The 17879-nt window shown below is 51.2% G+C and overlaps 4 protein-coding genes across 4 annotated transcripts; 2 read left to right on the top strand and 2 right to left on the bottom strand.

Moving 5' to 3' along the window:
* Window positions 1-2489: 2489 nt before the first annotated feature.
* DACRYDRAFT_17422 (uncharacterized protein) lies at window positions 2490-3164 on the top strand (the record flags this gene model as incomplete). Its single annotated transcript, XM_040771283.1, has 3 exons — window positions 2490-2604; window positions 2772-2913; window positions 2963-3164. 3 exons carry the CDS (start codon window positions 2490-2492, stop codon window positions 3162-3164), a joined length of 459 nt encoding a protein of 152 aa, XP_040626118.1.
* Window positions 3165-4411: 1247 nt separating this feature from the next.
* On the top strand, window positions 4412-6051 carry DACRYDRAFT_96065 (glutathione S-transferase C-terminal-like protein; the record flags this gene model as incomplete). Its single annotated transcript, XM_040777343.1, has 4 exons — window positions 4412-5256; window positions 5312-5522; window positions 5572-5801; window positions 5856-6051. Exons 1-4 carry the CDS (start codon window positions 5225-5227, stop codon window positions 6049-6051), a joined length of 669 nt encoding a protein of 222 aa, XP_040626119.1. The 5' UTR covers window positions 4412-5224.
* A 186-nt stretch (window positions 6052-6237) lies between these two features.
* Window positions 6238-14038, bottom strand: DACRYDRAFT_117987 (uncharacterized protein; the record flags this gene model as incomplete). The annotated part of the gene is made up of 6 exons (XM_040770507.1): window positions 6238-9356; window positions 9409-9548; window positions 9596-12538; window positions 12613-12858; window positions 12913-13943; window positions 14002-14038. The coding sequence occupies 6 exons, from the start codon at window positions 14036-14038 to the stop codon at window positions 6308-6310; spliced, it is 7446 nt and encodes a 2481-aa protein (XP_040626120.1). The 3' UTR covers window positions 6238-6307.
* A 247-nt stretch (window positions 14039-14285) lies between these two features.
* Window positions 14286-15720, bottom strand: DACRYDRAFT_23831 (thioredoxin-like protein). Its single transcript, XM_040773414.1, has 7 exons — window positions 15372-15720; window positions 15169-15316; window positions 15050-15121; window positions 14876-14992; window positions 14778-14827; window positions 14502-14727; window positions 14286-14455 (listed from the first exon to the last, which is right to left on the bottom strand). The coding sequence occupies exons 1-6, from the start codon at window positions 15651-15653 to the stop codon at window positions 14515-14517; spliced, it is 882 nt and encodes a 293-aa protein (XP_040626121.1). The 5' UTR covers window positions 15654-15720; the 3' UTR covers window positions 14286-14455; window positions 14502-14514.
* Window positions 15721-17879: the final 2159 nt, after the last annotated feature.

Raw genomic sequence — 17879 nt, forward strand, 5'->3', positions numbered from 1 at the left:
GGTATACCAGCTACTTCCATGTCATAAAGGCTTAGTCATGTCTCTTGACCAAGCAATGAGCTGGTGCCCTGACAGTCTTCCAGAGTCTGTAGTAGAAGTAGGTAGCAGTTGGTAGATTTGAGTAGAACAAAGTAGACAGTGGGAGACATAGGTAGATTGCAGGAGATATGGGTAGAGAGAGAAAGAAGCAACTACTGTATATCCTCAGAGACCATAGGAGTGGTATTATTCCTTAGCTCCTGTGAAGCACTGCCTTTTTATAAGCTTGCAGCTCTGATAATTTGCATAGCATTCTATCTAAGTTCACGGTACTAATACAAGGGCATTGTCTCTATGCCAATGAATTTGTTCAAAAGATGTCAAACAAGAAGAACATCAAACTATCACTCAAACTTGCAGCATGGATTGGAGAGACTATTCTTCTGAGGAGAAATGAACATTGATGGTAAATACCAGTCCCATTCATTCAGCCTCTAATGTTGGCACACCCTACATCAAGCTGTCATGTGAGACCATCCTGTGGGACAGATCCTCCTGCATCACTCACTCATTGATGCCAATCTGCTGGAAGCCAATGCTTCTGGTGCCAGTAGAGGTGTTGTCCTGCTGGAATGGATGACATGGACAGGGTGCCAATTGATTCTCCTTCCAAGGAGATCTTTTTCTCTTTGGCTTGGTTGACAGTACATGTAGAGCTGAGGAGACAGTGACGACTTGAGTTATGGATGTAGGATGGTTGAAGAGAGAAGGGGAAAGAAGATACTCAGACACACAGACCAGATGTTCTTAGAAAGAGAAGCAAGCAATGGTTGTGATAGGGTTGCAAGCATCTATCCACAGGTCATGTTGTGTTCCTAGCATGGCAACAGTCATCAGTGGGAGGTGGTCGGCAAGATGCAAACTCTGCACTTAGCCATATCAATCTCAGGCAAGGACTCTGATGGAAGGAAATTAGGGTCAGTGATGTGTTGATATGTGGACCAAGATGGCATAGCCTTCTGCAAATAGTGGGACTGGAGATCCCAGACTGACTGCCGATACTTCACAGGTCAGCATGGCACACTGGTCATAACAAATTCTTGTGCAATCCAATAATTCTACGTTCTTTGAATAGCAAATGATTAGATGCCAAAGCCTTCTTTGTGCTTCAAACCATGTCCGATCTGCAACCACATTGTTTGAAGCAATAAACAATCAACTGCCTAACTCTGTATTACACCCACTCTCCATTCAAAGTGTTGATTAAACTTTCCAGTCATGGGGTCAACATGGTAACAGCAATGGCTTGTGGACAGTCATGGCCAATATACCTCCTTTTCTCTTTTTGCCCTGCACCCCTATCTGGCATTCTTCAAAGGGGAGACTGGATATGATCCTCTTGATTGTTTTCCAGAGTTGATTTGGGATCTTCCTGATGGTACTCTGAGTCATGCACAATATGACTATCACAATCTCATTTCCGAGTGATTTGTTCAATGTTTCTTGGACACAATCTCCCAGTGGGGCAAGTGGAGAGAAGTGCCAGTGAATGGAATATGCCCCATTTCATGAGGCAATCTCTCTTTTTCACATCAACCATTTAAAGCCCCTTATTAGAAAAGTCTGTTTTTCTATGATCCTGTGCATCAATTCAAATCTCCTGCGGGGGTTTTGCTTATCTCCGGCAAAACATTCCAGCTTCTTTATTGCTCTCAGAAGCATTTACCTTCCGTGCCGATTCACACATGCGTTGTTTAAACTGTTTACTGTGGTGCACACAGGGTTTACTAGCGCGGCAGGTAGAACTGATACTCAAAGATAACGGCATGTGATGAACCAAGTACTGATGTGGTTTGGAACAGGATATCTGCTAGGATACCATCACAAAACGTGTTGAATACCCTTTCAATCCGATAATGGACTACTCCACTCTTGTATACACACCTGTACAAGGTCGGTTTTCTCAATCTCGCGGGCAAGTAACACCGATGATCACGGCGGAGTGATACAGAGGCTTTCAAAGATTTGATTCTCTACAGCTCGTTAGGCATCAAGAATGAGAGGCAGGTTGTTCCAGTCGGGTAATCGGAAAGGGAAAAGATGGGGGAACGTATCAGCTTTTACCATCCCCCTTTACCAGCTTCTGCATTGCCACCGAATTTTACGACCCTCTGCCTGGCGAAATGATTGTGTTTTGTGCTCAGTCCTCTACTCTATCATTCAAATCTTTCTCTACGTCCGAGTTCTCCAGTAATGGAACTTCGAAAGAAGACGCCTGTGTAATATGCTTCCCTGTTCGTCCACGCGCAAAAATAAGGACAAGAGCCTCATCATACATGTAGAGAGCGAAGACGAGAGTGATTCGTATCAGCCTGTTGTTGAATTCCCTGAAGATCCATCGCTACCTCCCTCTGACGAGGAACAAGAGGTGGTGGAGGAAAATGAAGAGCTCACAAATGACGACGACGAATAGGAAGATGGCTCCACGCCCCGCAAGGCGTTCGTCGGCGATGGCGCTAACACAAAAAGCATTAAAGCTGTTGCGGGGTACACGTCCTCCTCTTGATGACCCCAAGCGGGTCCAACTCGAGCGCTTTGCCCCGTTCATCAACAGAGAGGCCTCAAGTACGTATCAAGCCAAGTTCTCCACGCGATTTCGAGCGGTATCACTCTACTTCCCGCTTGCGACCAGGCGGCTTGCCAGTGAACCAGAAGCGTCTCGGTTTGACGGCTGGGGAACCGACCTACTAGATGTTCGGGGGAGAGAGGTCCGCTCAAACGGTTGATGACAGCAGAGGCGGAGATGAGCAGCGGTCCGAGATGGGAGGCATTGGAGGACAGTGGCTGGTTTCGGGAGAGCACAGCGACCGATGCAATGCCGGTATGGGAGGAGGTGGAAGTTCAGAGGAAGGACCTTAAGACTCTCAGTCGCGAGTGAGTACCGACCTTCATGATGAAGCTGCATATACTCACCTTTCTGCAGGGAAGCTGTCCCCTATCTACCGTCTTCATCAGTTCTTGCAGATAATGGCACCGGCCAGCCTCCACCTCCAGTGTCATGCTGCCATGGACCTCGCCTTGGCCAGTGCATCCATAACTACGCTCATGGCATGGGCGATAGTCTTGATCAAGTTCGGATCCGCGGTGAACGGATTGGAGGAAATGGCTACCACGCTATCGGATAGTGCGGAGAACGCCGAGTTCGCAAGGGCGGAATTAGGGGGCGTGAGGCTAGAAGGAATAAATGAGGCTGCAGATGCAGCCGTCGATGCTGTTCTGGCTGGTACAATGGTACGGGTGGATTGTGGTGCGTTTGGAAGTCTCGAGCATCCTATCTCAGCAGTGGGGTCAGATACTGATTAATATAATGCATATAGACTCAGAACATATCGGTGAACTGCTTCTGAAAGGCTGGGCAAAGCTCAGAGATGAATGCCTAAACACCAGCTGCTTTGGTATTCCACTTGAAAGATGGAGCTAGAAATGGTGGTGAGTGTGTGACAACCACAGGACCACCAAACATACCATGCAGCGACCACATCACGTCATCTAACTCAATATATGGCAGAACCACAGAAGGTCATGTGGATGGGCCAGGCTAACTGGTCAAGGTAGGAGGGGGCCTTTCCAGCGCTTCACTTCCCCATCCACAAATCACTCATCACCATTTCTAGCTCCATCTTTTGGTCATCCCCTGGCTGCCACACAAGTGGGATACCAAAGCAGCTGGCATTTCAGTATTCATCTCGAAGCATTGCCCTTCAGAAGTAGTTTGCCGATACGTTCCGAGGCCAGGTCAGATTGTGCACGGCGTTGGAGGGTAAGGGGAGAAGGCATTGGAAGTGGAGGAAGAGAAGGGGACCGAGAGGGGGGAGTTGTCAGTGGTGTTCAATGCTGGGTGAGAGGTGTATGCGGGTTAGTAGGGGGGGGGGGGGGGGTTGTACTGCGTTGTTTGTAGGTACCTCTGGTGCGGGTGGGGTAGTCGTGCGTGATACTAAACTCCGGTCAGAACAGTGTCGTCCGATATGATCGCGACAAGACGTACCTTCATGCCTCCTTCCTGCTCCCACCGCGTCTGGAGTGCGATCGCAATTCGCACAAAACATGGTTGATCCGTCTTTCGATCTTAGGAGGGGAACGAAACAGCCTGGAGTCGGGCAAACTGATGCTGTCAGAGTCTATATGCATTGGTCAGTATCTGATCCCAGATGCTCGAGACTTCAGCTCTGTTGTTCATGGTAGTCTGGTGGAAAGAAGAGGACGATGTATTCCGAGCAGAAAATGACCGCACCGGTTCAAGACTTGGAAGAAGGAAATTGCCTCCGGGGATCTGCAGGGTCCTTGATCAGGCAACGGGCGTCTGGCATATCTCTTCCCAGTTATCTCCTTCTCGATGCACAGGCCCTGATCCTGACTAGGCCGCCTGGGCGTGGAGGCTGCCGATTCTCACAGGAAAGCAGGAAAGCTTCTAACTGGCTTCTCCCCTGATCGTCCACTTATGTATATTATGGCTCGTTTGCCGGTCTGTTCGTGGCGAAATCGAAGGGGCGAAGCGTTTCTCTGGACCTGCGGAAGGAAATGGAGATTGCTGCAATTCTTTTCCCTGAGAATCAGGCCACTGTTGCTGCATAACAGAGCTCTACTCAATTGGTGACGGCTCGCCTGGTCTCACGATGGCTTCGATGAGGAAACTTGGCGCAGAATCGCCGAATGCTATGGTGACAAAGATATCACGTGACTAGGGTCTGTTGATCAGCGACTCGTCACGCTGGCTGACTCAAAAGCCTCACCCCTGGTCCGCCCATGAGCGCCTCCACTCCGTCAAACTTGGCAACGACGATCCTCCGTTCGAGCTTTGCAACTTATTCGCTGACAACATGTTTTATAATCAAGGGACCTCTGACGTGATGTTGCTGATCCTTGGTGCCCACTCTTTGCCAACAAACTGCACGGAAACTTGCTATTGGCCCTCTGGCTAATTGACGACCAACCATGAGGAATACTTTATGTCATCCCCTGGATTTGTCTTGAAGTTGATAGGTTTCCAAGACACAGAAGTCACAAAATCCTATTTTTTCATCCATGGGGCATGTCCTACTAGGCTACGTGACGGGATCCATCGTTTTCTCAGCACGTATAAAAGAGCGTCAGCCTGGACTGGATTCCTACACACCCTCAAATATCATCGTACTTCTGCATCTGCTCAATATCACACATCGTATCCGCCGTTTATATCAAGTTCACCATGTCACACGGCAAGCAGTTCACTTTGTACTCGTTCGTCTTCTTTCACCTTTCGTGGGTGCTCGGAAGTGCTGATCTCCCGTCACAGACACAAAGGCGGCCCCAATGGCTGGAAAATCGTCTTTGCCTTGGAGTATCTAGGCTTATCCTACGAGACCGTTTACCTTGATTTCCACAAGGGAGAACATAAAGGACCCGAGTACACGAAGTACAACCCGAACGGTCGCATTCCAACGATAATTGATCACAAGAATAAGGACTTCGTCCTCTGGGAAAGTGGCGCCATTCTCGTGTATCTGGTTCGTCCCCTACTTCATTGAGTCATTCCTCCCTCATTCGCTTGTTCAGGTCGATAAGTATGATGCCGACCATAGGCTCTCTGCGGCTACGGAGAAGGATAAATACCTGCAGCTTCAGTGGCTGTTCTTCCAAGCCTCTGGCCAAGGACCATACTTTGGACAGGCAGCATGGTTCTCGAACTTCCATCCAGAGAAAGTGCCGAGCGCAGTGGAGCGGTATCAGAATGAGATCAAACGCGTTCTAGGCGTTCTGGACTCCGTGCTGAGGGAGCGCGAATGGTGCGCACCTAACCAATTTTACGCGTGTCCGGACACGCCCTAATGATACAACAGGCTTGTGGGAGATAAGATGACCGTCGCCGATATCGCCTTCATTACATGGAACTCATATGCTCGAAATGGCCTTCTCAAGAATGATGAAAGTTTCAACTTCGATGAGCAGTTCCCAGCAGTCGCAAAATGGCATCAAGCTATGACTACGACACCCGTGATTAAGAACGTACTGGATCATATGGCCTCGTTGCGTTAAGCAGCATCTGATGTGATGGACAGTCTTAGCTAGTCACAGACACAAGTGTACATAACGAACGGGCCAATGCCACTCGTCGGAGCAATCACGCGTCTTCTTGAAAGAGATCGTTGCCTGTTTGGAGCAATGGGTGTACTGCGTCTGTCATGAACGGAGCACTTGAGACAAACTGGAATCGATAAATATACACATTACATGATTCTAAGTGAAATAGTCTATTGTACATAGATTATATGCCGATCTATCAAGCCAATCATTACTGGTTCGTGTAGTATTGTACATGATCATCATCTCGGTCGTCTAGACCAAATATGGAGGAAGCGTCCGATTCGGACGGAGCATCGCTTTCCCAACTTGAAGAGGCATGGTGGGAAAATGCTGTTGAAGGAAGGTTGGCAAAGTATCCTTCGTTTCCTTGCTCGTACTGCTGCCCAAAGCTAGGACCGACGTCTATTGGAGAAGCAATGCTGAACAGATCTATGAATGGAGTGGGAGGTTCCGCTAGCTCGCCTCCATATGGAGGCTTGCCGTTAGTAGGTCCAGTAGGCGTCCGTTCACTGCTGCTGGGATAAATTGAGCGCGACAAAATGGCGGCGACGCGACTCTCCGCATCTCGCATACTATCGAGGGAAGAGGAGGACGGCAGCGTTTCGTCGCCGTCAAGGTCTTCCTCGAAATAGTTGCTGAGATCGTATAGGGTGGACACAAGTTCCCCAAATGATGCATCTTCACCATCATCGTTGTAACCCGACACAGATTCAGGTCGGCCATACTGAGCGGGGTTGCTTATGTAGTCTTGACCAAACAAATCGACGCCAGACGTTCTAGCGATCTCGATGCGCTTGTTGTTGCAGACTTCGTACAATGCGGTGATGTTCTGGCGACATGCTGTCCGCATGGTTTCTGGCTGCGCAACGCACCACCCTGATACATCTGGTATACCGAAAACGATACCTGGTGCGCGCTCTTCCTGTCGCCGCAAGGAAGGCCCACTGATCAGGCTCATGCGAACTACCTGACGTGCAGGCATGCCGCCTGTGACTGACATTGGTTCATCCAGCACATCGAGCGCTTGAGAGGCCAACTCTGTACCCAGCAATCTCAGCAAGGGGGTAAGGTGTTCTGAGCCAAAATAAGGTAATTGTCCTCGTATATCGGGCATGCTGAAAAGCTGCTTCAGGACAGCCATAGTGTTGACGCGCGTTGTTTCGGAACTATTGAAGATGAGTCCGAGGAGCAATGTGATTGTATCAAGCCATCCACCGCTGGGTATGCGCTCGCGAAGACAGCCAATCATTTGTCGAATAAAGTCATCCCGTATTCGGAAGCGATTTTTAGCGAAAGAAGAGAGAACACGGACCATCCCATGCCATTCAACGCGTTCCGCGATAGCAGATATTTTTGTGGCGTAAGATTTGATCCAATCGTCAGAATCGCTTTGGTTATCCATGGACTCCAAGAATCGGGGTATTGACACCGCAATAATCCGGTGAAGGTCGTCACCTTCAAAGAAAGGAGACATCGGATTGCCGGATAAACGGTCAATCAACTGGAACGTAATTTCACTGGTGGAGGACGACCGAAGACCTGGCGAGAGCAGTTGGAACAGTGTCAGATTCGGTCCTGTCCATAAATCGGGCCTGGCATTTAGGCAAGTGAAGAGATTTTCCACCTTTGCTTTTTCTAGAACTTCAAAAAGATTGTTCAATATCACTACACCCTCTTCGAATTCGTGTTTCGATGTCGAGTACGAGCAAGCGATTCCCGCCCAAAATAGCTGAGGATATTCCAACAATTGATCCAGTGATACCCCTGATGACAGAGAAACGAGCCCACGGATGATCTCGTTCGCGACGGCGTTACCTTGATCTGTGTTGTCAGATACAATGTTCGAAAGCCGACCCAAAAGCATAGCAAGGGTGTTGTAATTGAGCTCTAGGCGTAAGATGCATAGTATTTGCAGGGAACGAAGGGCAACTTGACGACTCGATGTAACAACACTCCACTCCAGAGCTAGATCACGCCAATCATGCCGTAGGGTTGGGAGTGTAGGATCCAGCAACGTGATGATTTGCTCGCACAAAGCGGCGACCAGTCCCCGTGGGTCGGGTCGGGATCTTCTACTGTCGTTCATCCAAGCGAAGTGCGCACTGTCACTGCGAAGTAGCTGTTCAATTTCATAGAGCCGTGTCTGCTTGTACGGTGATCTGGCTTCTCGAAGAGAACATAGTCGTAAAATCCGCAAAAGGAGCATATGGGCGTCGATGCGAATCAGGGCTTGCTCGTGATCAACAAGGTTAAGAAGAGTATTTAGAAGCAGGGGTAATCGCGAAGCGATCTCGCTTGCGTCAGTCAGGGCGAGGTCGGAAAGGAGGAGGCACGCGGCTTGACCTGATGACATCTTGACGGTGTCCTCGGAAGGCGGAAAGAGGTTGTCCAGCTCAGAGGCAACGTCCGTTGCGGGTGCCATAGGATCTTCAAGTTTGGACAGTGCAACAGTTTGTACTGCTATCCAATCGCACAGAAAATTAAATGCATCAACGCCGACTGAGGTCATGGAGAAGGCTGAAATTCCTGCCTGTACGATCCGTATGAAGTCTTCTCTTCCACATCTGATCGTATGTATGATGCACATGCGTATGATCGCGCGGTAGTTATCGGCAAACCGTCCACAGGCAAGTCGTTGCCAGAGGGCACGAACTTCATCTGCAAAGCGAACTTCATCCGCAAAATCGCGCGACAGATGCACTGCGCTGATAGAGAGCAGATGGATCAGAACACGGGCAGGCGCCGTATTATCGTCATTCTCCGGAACAACCAGGTTGATGTGGCCCATCCAAGGTTCCAGCATGCTGAGCATTGAGTTGCCGTCATCGGTATATCCTTGTGAGAATCGTGAAGCGCATTCTGACAGAAAGGAGATAGAAAATTCCGGGAAGACCGCAGCCATCGCGCTTGAAATGGCTCGTTGTGCTTGGATTTGACTGCCTTCGGGGATAACCTCTACCGCTGAACGGAAGTTTGCTAGGGCGGGAGGCTTTTGAGAGACTTGCAGGAGCGTTTCAAGACAAGAAAGCGATTTCCTGCGGCAAGCAACATCCGGGTGAACAAGATTTGACAGGCAGATGAATAATAGGCGGCCTGTCGGCAGCAGCGTACAATCTTCCAGAATCTGATCCGAGATTATGTCGAAAAAAATTGCCGTAATAGCGGGCTCTCGACGAGACGGTAAGCAAGAGACCATGAGCGTTCCAGTCATTCGCTCATCCGAAATACTGTGATCGCAGATGTTTTTGAGGACAGTCCTATCATAGAAAATAAGAAATGAAAGCCTCATTGCTTTACGAATATACTGACTTGGCGCTCTTTCGAGCAGTCAATGAGGTGGAGGGCAGCATCTCCTTGATCCAACGGAAAATATCAGCGTACTCCAGAGACTGAGGGCCTTGGTGACTGTTGGTCAGCACGGGCCGCACGCTAAATACCACCGAGTGCGACTGGAAAACTAATTCAGCAGACACAAACGGGGTCACGAGCAACGTACTGTGATAGAAGCAATAGCTCGGGTCGCCGAATCTGCAAGCGACCGAACGAGAAAAGCGTCTGACTGCTGAGCCGGGTAATCATAATCGCACCATTCTTCACAATAGCGATAGGTACGTAGCAGAGCTTCAGCGTCGGGCTTGGTCCATAGCCCGTCGGAGTGCATCACATCCATAAGTTGCTCCACAAATCCGCAGAAGTGCTTCCGCAAAGACAAGAGCTCGTGATCTTTCCGCGATACAGCATCCTTAAAGAAAGCTAGAGATCCGCCGAAGAAGGTCAGCATGAGCTGGACGATTTGATCACGATCTGCCAAGGGATGCTTTGCCCAATCCGAGCTGAGCTGAAAGACGTGCATAACAGAAGTATGGAGCTTGTCTTGCTCTCTGTTTCTTTGCATAGCGCGTTTCTGCGAGATTGCCGCGTGTGCTTCAATGTGAATATTTCTGACCACAGATGCTGCGTCTTCGAGGACCGAACGCAGTGTGCGTGGATGGACACAGCCCAACGCATATACTGTACCTTCTCGTAGGCACCGGGTATCGGCATCAAGATAAGGCAATAACAGCCGAATCAGGCCGCGGTTGGTGAGGATTCGGTCCTGCAAAGGAATCGGCTCCGAACCATGTCTAGCATGTTCACGAGTTGGTAATGGCGTATCCGTAGGTATGGCGGTAGCAGATAAGGCCAGAACCCATGATATCCACTGCACCGAAGCTTGCTGTGAGTCTGTGAAACTGACTTGGTTGATCGGACTTCTGATGGTGGCGGAAACGGCTTTAGTGCTGATACCAGCATGGCTGGAGACGATTGGATGCGTTCTCGCGACAGCAGCGGCGAGAGTTGATCGGAAGGTGCTGATGAAGTGCGGACGCTTCTCTATCAAAACGCGCAGGAACGGAGGAAAGATTAAGCGCCATAAGAAACGATCTGTGCCGTCGTCCTCTATTAGCTTTACTAGATTGCGTCCAAATCCTCGATCGAGCCATTTGTTGATTCGCTCCTCATCGACTAAGTTCATTGCCCGCTCACTTTGTGCCAGATAATCTGCCTCGCCAATCTTTCCTTCGAGTGCATTCATTAATCTGAACGGCGTTGTAGATGCGGGCGATTCAGGTTGATACAGATCGGGCAAATTGGCGATGAGGCGCATGACATTCAGAGCCGTTTCACGAGCTTGCAGCTTGGCTGAGCAGATCAAGAACAGACAGCCTGCTTCAACGTGTCCTATGAGCTGGGCGGCTGCCTCCGGCTTGACAAACGGAATCTCAGCGTTCGTTTCACCAGACGCTCCGACTTTTTCGGCCCACTTCTTGATCATATTCGACCAAACTTCGAGGAGAGGTAGATGCTCGCACATAAGGTCAATGGCAGCTCTAGATTGAAGAATAGCTTCAGAGGCAAACAGCCAACGAGTGATAGTGAGAAGGACGCTCGTCTCATCACCGGTTGCAGTGGCAAATTTCTGCAGCGCGTCGATGGCCGTTTGACCAAGCAGAGGATTGACATGAGCGACCGCATCGACAAGTCTTCCGAGTGTGGAGGACAACTTGTTGGCTTTGTTCCAAAGCGTCGGAAGGGCCTCGTAGCACGCTCTAAGCAGTTCCATCGCAGGTGCCAAATCCTTCCGATACGCAACCATCCTCGACCCATTCTGCCTCACGACTAGATACTCCCGTTCCTCATAACTCGGCGCCTGGTGGGAGTACGAGTAACTGTCATCCGAAACGAACATGCCTCCGACGAGCCGGTCGCACATAGAAGTGATCTTCATGACCAAGGGTGAGAGGCCGTCAACGAACTCTCGCACGCCAGGCTTGGCGAGCGTCTGGTCGGAGAGGGAACCAGACCAAGCAGGAAGCTCCTCTCCGATCACCCAGAGGGAGAAGTCGTGTGATATCGGCCAGGCAGGGGGAGTATCACTTTCCATCCCTCGGAGGGCGAGGACCGCAGCCCGCAGTGCAATCGTCATCTTCTCTGGTGACTGGAGGGCGCCAGAGGCTGCGTTGGAGCCAGCGGACCCATCCTGGAGGTGGTCCAAAATGAGATCTTTCCCAAAGTCGAAATGCCGGCCACAGGCGAGCTGGAGTACGTAGACGAATAAATGAAGTGGCTCGTCTGGGGTGAGCTGGATAGGGCGATTGGGTGGGTGAAGTGCTCGAATGCAGTTTTCGAGTACCTTGAGGCTTGTCGATATGGATTCTCCTGCTCTATAGAGATATGTCCACAGGAGGCGGCAGATACCATTGAGTGCAAGCACGCGTGCAGCCTTGTCCTTCAGCTTCCCCACGCATATATCGAAACATGCCTGCCAATGCTTGAGGAAGAAGTCTGTAGGGGCACCGCAGAGACTTGTTATCGTGAGTGGGAGCGCAGACGTCCAGTAACGCGGCTTCGACATCATACTGAACGCTCTCGGATAGATCGACTGTACAGCTTTCGACCACAGAGGATGGTTGACCTCCGCGCCTGCAGTCTTCCGTACAGGGTGTATAAGCCCAGTCAGTGCCTCCGCGAACGCAGTTTTGATCGACTGTCCGTGGGCATTCGCAAACTGGCCCGCGAAGGCAGCTAGGAACTCGGCAGCTTCCTCGAACGCCTCTGGCGGCCAGACACGGAGCTTCACGTGTTTCAGTCCACGAAGGAGATGCTCGACACGTGCGTCTGTTTCTCCTTGGTCTGATGAGAGGGAGGAGATCGCAGAGAGGAACTCGTCCGTCACGCTCTCAAAGTGCGCATCTGCCATCGCACCAAGCACTTCGGAGTACAGAGAACCGATGGATTTCCAGTTCGAAGACTGGGCGAGCGCGCGAGGGTCTAGATCGCGATATTCAGCGAAAATGGTATGCTCGAGTTGAGTTGCGAGAGAGGAGGGAAGGCTGTCTTTGGTCACTGTCTGGATGAGGACAAGCAACGCGCGCGAGAAGACATAGATGGATGCCACCTAGAAAATGAAGACAAAGGTGATAATGATCAGCTCTACCGCCCCTCACAGACAGCATACATTGAAATACGTACATGCTTTCGCTGGTTGAGGATACCCCGCGCCTCACCCCCCGTGCTCCCCTTCCCTCCGGTAGCCTGCAGCGCCTTCTCAACGATATCAAGCGGCACAGATTCGCGCTGTGTCTTTCGCCAGCGCATGAGTGCTTCTACTACAGGGCCAGCGTTGCGTACTGCGATATGTGCTAGGGAGAGGAGAAGGGCGTCTAGGGTGGGATCGACTTTCCGGCCGAAAACGGAGGCGACTGAAGGGTCCTTTTCCTGCAAACAACGATATCAGCCACTAGCGTCACATCCGAACAAGAGAAAACTTACCAAGCTGAAGTCCAAAATCTTGCGCATCTTATCCTCTACCTTAGCAACAAATTGGGTGAACACGACGTGCAGCGCTAGTTCTCCAGGTGTACGGGGTTCCCCTTCTCCACCAACAGCAGCCGCGCCCAAACCGACAGCTTCGTCCACCCCGACCGCAGTCTGCAGGCCAGTCGCGCGCATGCCAACAGATCGTGGTAGCTTAGGCACGGGAGGCACAGGCTCAGACGGGTCGGAATCGTATGCCCAGCTACTGGCAGCACTGTGCGTAAACGCCCAGTTCCCAGGAGGACGACCACTGCTTGTTGACAGTCCTGCACTTGGACGATTCGCGTGCTGCCCTTGTTCTCCTCCTTGCCCAGAGTTCGCGCTTTGCTGACTTTGCTGGCTCTGTGCTGTTCCAGGGCGGGAACGAGAGGATAAAGTAGGTCGTTTCTTCACATTACTCTTCACGCTTGCTGCTGGGCTCCCAGCACGAGGTGTATCATTACGCGGCTGTTTCGCAAACGGATTGCGCAGCTCGGGGTATGTGCCGTTCTCTCCCTCTCGTGTAACAGAAGCAGATACCGAAGCGGAGGGTTTGTCTCGCAAGTTGAGCGCCGGGACGGGAGGGACGCGTTCCGAGGATTCTGCGAACGCGCGTACGCTCTTCATTGCAGCTCTGAGGCTCGCGAAACTGCTTTTCTTGCTTGGAGTGCCTCCCGTCGCGTTGGTGGCGACGCTGCTGCTGCTCGCGTGGCCCTGGAGACGTGGGAGGGAGGTAGAACTTGTCGATGCCGGAGTGAGAGCAGGGGGGGACCTGACGGAGCGCGAAGAGAGCGAATGCAGTGACATATCGCTCGATACCGAGTCCCCTCTCCCGTGCCTGGGTGGGAAACGGCCTACCGGTCCAGAAGGAGAGTCATCCGCTGCCCAAGCCCCACCGCCAAATGATCCTGCACTAGGAAGCGGAGAGTCGGAGTCGAAGAACGGTCGGTGGTGCCCATGCGGCATGGGAGTGATCAGGTTCCCGTAGTCTTCATCTTCTTCGAAATCTGAACGATTGATGATGATCAGCGTGTGTCAACAAGCAGGGGAAAAAAAGGAACGCACTTGGAATCTCGATTTGGAATGACTCTCCTGCGCTCATCCTCTAGTCTTATTCGAGGACGACAGTATAAAAGGAAAGCAAGATATAGCTGACGGCGCCTAGCAGGCAGTGAACAAAGCGGAGCGTTGCCTGCAAGGGGCGAACCCTTTCGGCCTCAGGGTGACCGTCCCCTCGGATGTAACATTCCTGCTTATGTAAGTGATTGTTATGTCACTTCGGTCATGCGTTGCCATATCATCAAACTTGCTCAGCTAGTCAGATCAATTGTTGAGTAACGCATGGTCTATTCATATTTCTTATCCGCTTTCTGTTGTTAAAGTCGTATGCCGTTATCCTTCTTTCATAGTAACTCCGCAGGCTGGACCTCGTATTTATGCGATGTATTTCCCCGTGTTTCCCATGACACAACCCAATCAAATTGGAATGCGAACAAAGTGGGCTGACAGTAGTATCGAACTGCAGAAGGTGAGTACTTCCCCGACATGAATCACCTGAGTAGCACCTTGCCATCTATTTTAAGCCACCGTATACTTCCCACCCCTCTCAATTCCGCGCTTCCACGCCTCCCTCTCATGTACCCTCGCCACGTACTCCTTGATCTTCGGTCCCACCCCTGGTCCTCGGGAAACCAGCGTCTCCAGGGTGAATATCATGAGGAAGTCGGCAGACGTCGGGTTCGGGGCAGATGCGAACCAACCGGTAGAGGATTTTGAGAGATGAGCTTCGATCTACTGTTATGTTAGCTTGTTACCCGGTGCGAGGAAAGAGGCGAGCAAACCATCTCCGCATTCTCTTTGAGCTGCGGCTCGATAAGCAAATGCTGTACGTCTTCGCTACTCATCAACTCCTCTCCTCAAGACATAGCACAGGACGCACTGTTACAAATAAGGCGCGCGATAGGGCGGATGAAGAACGGTGCCCGAGGGGGGAGGATGCTAAATATGAGGCTCATGACGATGATAGGCTGGAGACTGCCTTCCGCATAGTGCGTGTCTATCGAATGCTCAGCCTGGAAGCATCGAAGGATATAAACGGGAAGTGAATACGCACAGTACAGGTTATCCACCCATCCATCCTCTCCCGGGTCAAACCTCCCCTTTCCATACTTCTTGATCAAGTACTCTACACCGCCTCAGCCCTGCTCCGCAACCAGCACATCAGAAACGCACCGATGATCGCCCCGCTCTCCGCGAGCTTGACATCCCCGTCCTGCATCACAGGACTCTTCCCGAGTGGATGGATAGCCTTAAGCTCCGGAGGGGCCTGCATCGATGGAAGACGATGGTAGGACTTGATCTCGTAGGGAACTCCGAGCTCCTACCATCGATGTCATAATCAGTATTGAGTAGGGGAGAGGGGAGAGGATGCGTACCTCGAGTAACCACAAGATCCTTTGGCTCCTGCTGTTGTTCAGGTGATGCAGCACTAATCTGCTCCCCTCCTGGGCCACGGGTACGACCTCTGCAGCGGCGGGGGTGACATCGGGAACCGCCGCAGCTTCGATCTCAGGTGCTACGACCTTGCCTTCGTCTGGATGAGACTCGTTCGGGGCTGGCTCAGACGGTGCAGGCTCGGCAGGTGCGGCAGGTGCAGGCTCGGGGGCTGCAACGGGAGCGTCGGCAGGAACATCAGTAGCAGGTTGTTCGGTCGCCATATTTTACTCTCCTCTAACCGATCCAAGTAGTACCCAAGAGCAACAGTCGATATGGTCGAGTTCCAAGCCACGCCATCCGCAAGGAGCGGGGATGCTGAATTAGATCGCACTGCTATACAGTTGCGGAGGAACATGAGATGTGACATGTGGATGCCAAGTGCGGGGGTTTGGTCGGAGGTTACTCTGGGTGAGGGCTCCGTTGCGCACGTTCAATAGAATTAGACGCGTCGCGTCGTGTCACAACTTGTTCTCCACCACCTCCCACTGTGTCAATAACCGCATAAGCATCGCGTGTGGACCATCCTCGAAGTCGTGCAGCAGATTGCCCATTATGTTGCTGCGGATCCAAGCCTCCATAGCATGATGATGACTTCACGCATGTGTTTCGATGCTGCAGCGCCCCTCTATTGGAGAAACATCAATAATTACGACGGGAAACTATGCAAACTGCTGAAGATTCTGTTTGTTGACTGGGAGGACGGTGGGGACGTGAATATGATTTGCTCATCGCTTTAATGTGACCCTAATATTAGCCCAGACGGTAGTGCCATCAAGTTACGAACGATTTGTCCTGTATGCGGCATTCGTCCGAGACATCTTTCTCGAATACGACTATATGCTCGAGCCCGAAGACACTGATTTTGATTCGCAAAGGTACCTCAGGACTGCCATAGGGCTTTTCTCGGATAACACGGAGCACTGGTTTCCAAACTTACAGAAACTTGGTCTTCAGCTGCCACAGCGCTTGGAATCTCTCTTTCTCGCTGCGCCATTCATCGTACCTTCCCTTCGGAATGTGGATTTGCACCTTCCATATCCGGAAGAACTCGAAGGCAGTCGAACGTGGTCGCTCGCAGTGGATGGATTGTTGCGCCGAATCTGCCGCACAGTGACACGTCTTGGCTCGTTCTCGTTAACGGGCTTTGCCACCAACAAGCGATGCTGCGAGGACTCAATGACTACTTTGCTTTCGAACAACCCTATTACCTATCTCTGCACCTCCCCAATTATGTTCACGCAATCAGTGGCAGCAGCAGCAAGTAACCTCAAGTGCATACAGTTGAACATATTCAATTATCCTTTAGTGAAACGGGCGCTTCTATCGAGTTTTGTGACGATCCCCGCCCTACGAAGCCTTGACCTTGTTGCGGTCCCGTCTATTGTCCTTAACATACTCCAATTTCTGGTGGCTGGACTTCGCAGTATTACAGTATCGATGCACCCAGACCTTGAAGAGCCTGCCGAGCCTGCCGAGCGTGTGGAGAGTGTGCATTGTCAACAGCTCAGCCGTTTGGTAGCAGATCGTTTCCCAGACGTGCAAGAGTTAACTCTGCAGTTGCGCCGGAACAAAGTTGACGGGCTGGTATCGCTGGATCACCTGGAGCCTTTGAACCATTGTTCTTCTATGGCTAGATTTCACTTCATTGCCCGTCTCCATTTGACATGATGGACGTGCCAAATAGGAACCTCAAGGCAATGGCAATCGGATGGCCATTCCTGCGCGAGTTCTCCTTGACCTGGGGTGTTCCTACACGAACCAGAAGAAAAACAGTAATACCGACTTTTGCGAGTCTATTGGTCTTTCGTGTTTTTTGCCCACTGCTTCAGCGAATGTATCTTTCGACCATCGATTTCAGCGGAGTGTTCCCCCCTTTGCCTGCACTCAAGCCTGCACGACAAGATCTCTCCCTTCATTTCACGGACCGACCCGATGTCACCGATGTCGAAGGATCCGCTGTCTTCCTCTCGTTCCTCTGGCCGCAATTGAGGCTACCTTCCTTTTCCTTGTTACCCGAATCTAGCAACCAGAGGAAGTTGACGGATTACATCGCAATTCTCACAAAATATCATCGATTCTGTGAGGAGTCGAGCGCAGGGCGAGCTGGGGCGCAGTTGACAGACATGTCCAAGGTGCTGGATTCTGGGGGGGAAGAGTAGGGATGCACGTGTTGGCCCTCTTCACACTCTCATGTCATAAGGACGAGAGGCAAAAAAAGAACCGTCCCGTGAGGATATACAAAGGTAAAGGTCTCAATCCCAGGTCTCATTCCCAGGTCTCATTCCCACTCTACTGATCTCCACCATAGGGGAAGAGGGACGAGGACAGCTCATTGGCAGATACGAATGCTTCTAAAAGTCATGGACCATTCATTCATTTTTCTCTTCTCATCTTAATTGTTAAACCCGTACAAATGATTCAGTGTTGATGCCGAGTGGGGGGGGGGG

The sequence above is a fragment of the Dacryopinax primogenitus genome (assembly GCF_000292625.1).
Source record: "Dacryopinax primogenitus strain DJM-731 SS1 chromosome Unknown DACRYscaffold_16, whole genome shotgun sequence".
NCBI classification, from domain to species: domain Eukaryota; kingdom Fungi; phylum Basidiomycota; class Dacrymycetes; order Dacrymycetales; family Dacrymycetaceae; genus Dacryopinax; species Dacryopinax primogenitus.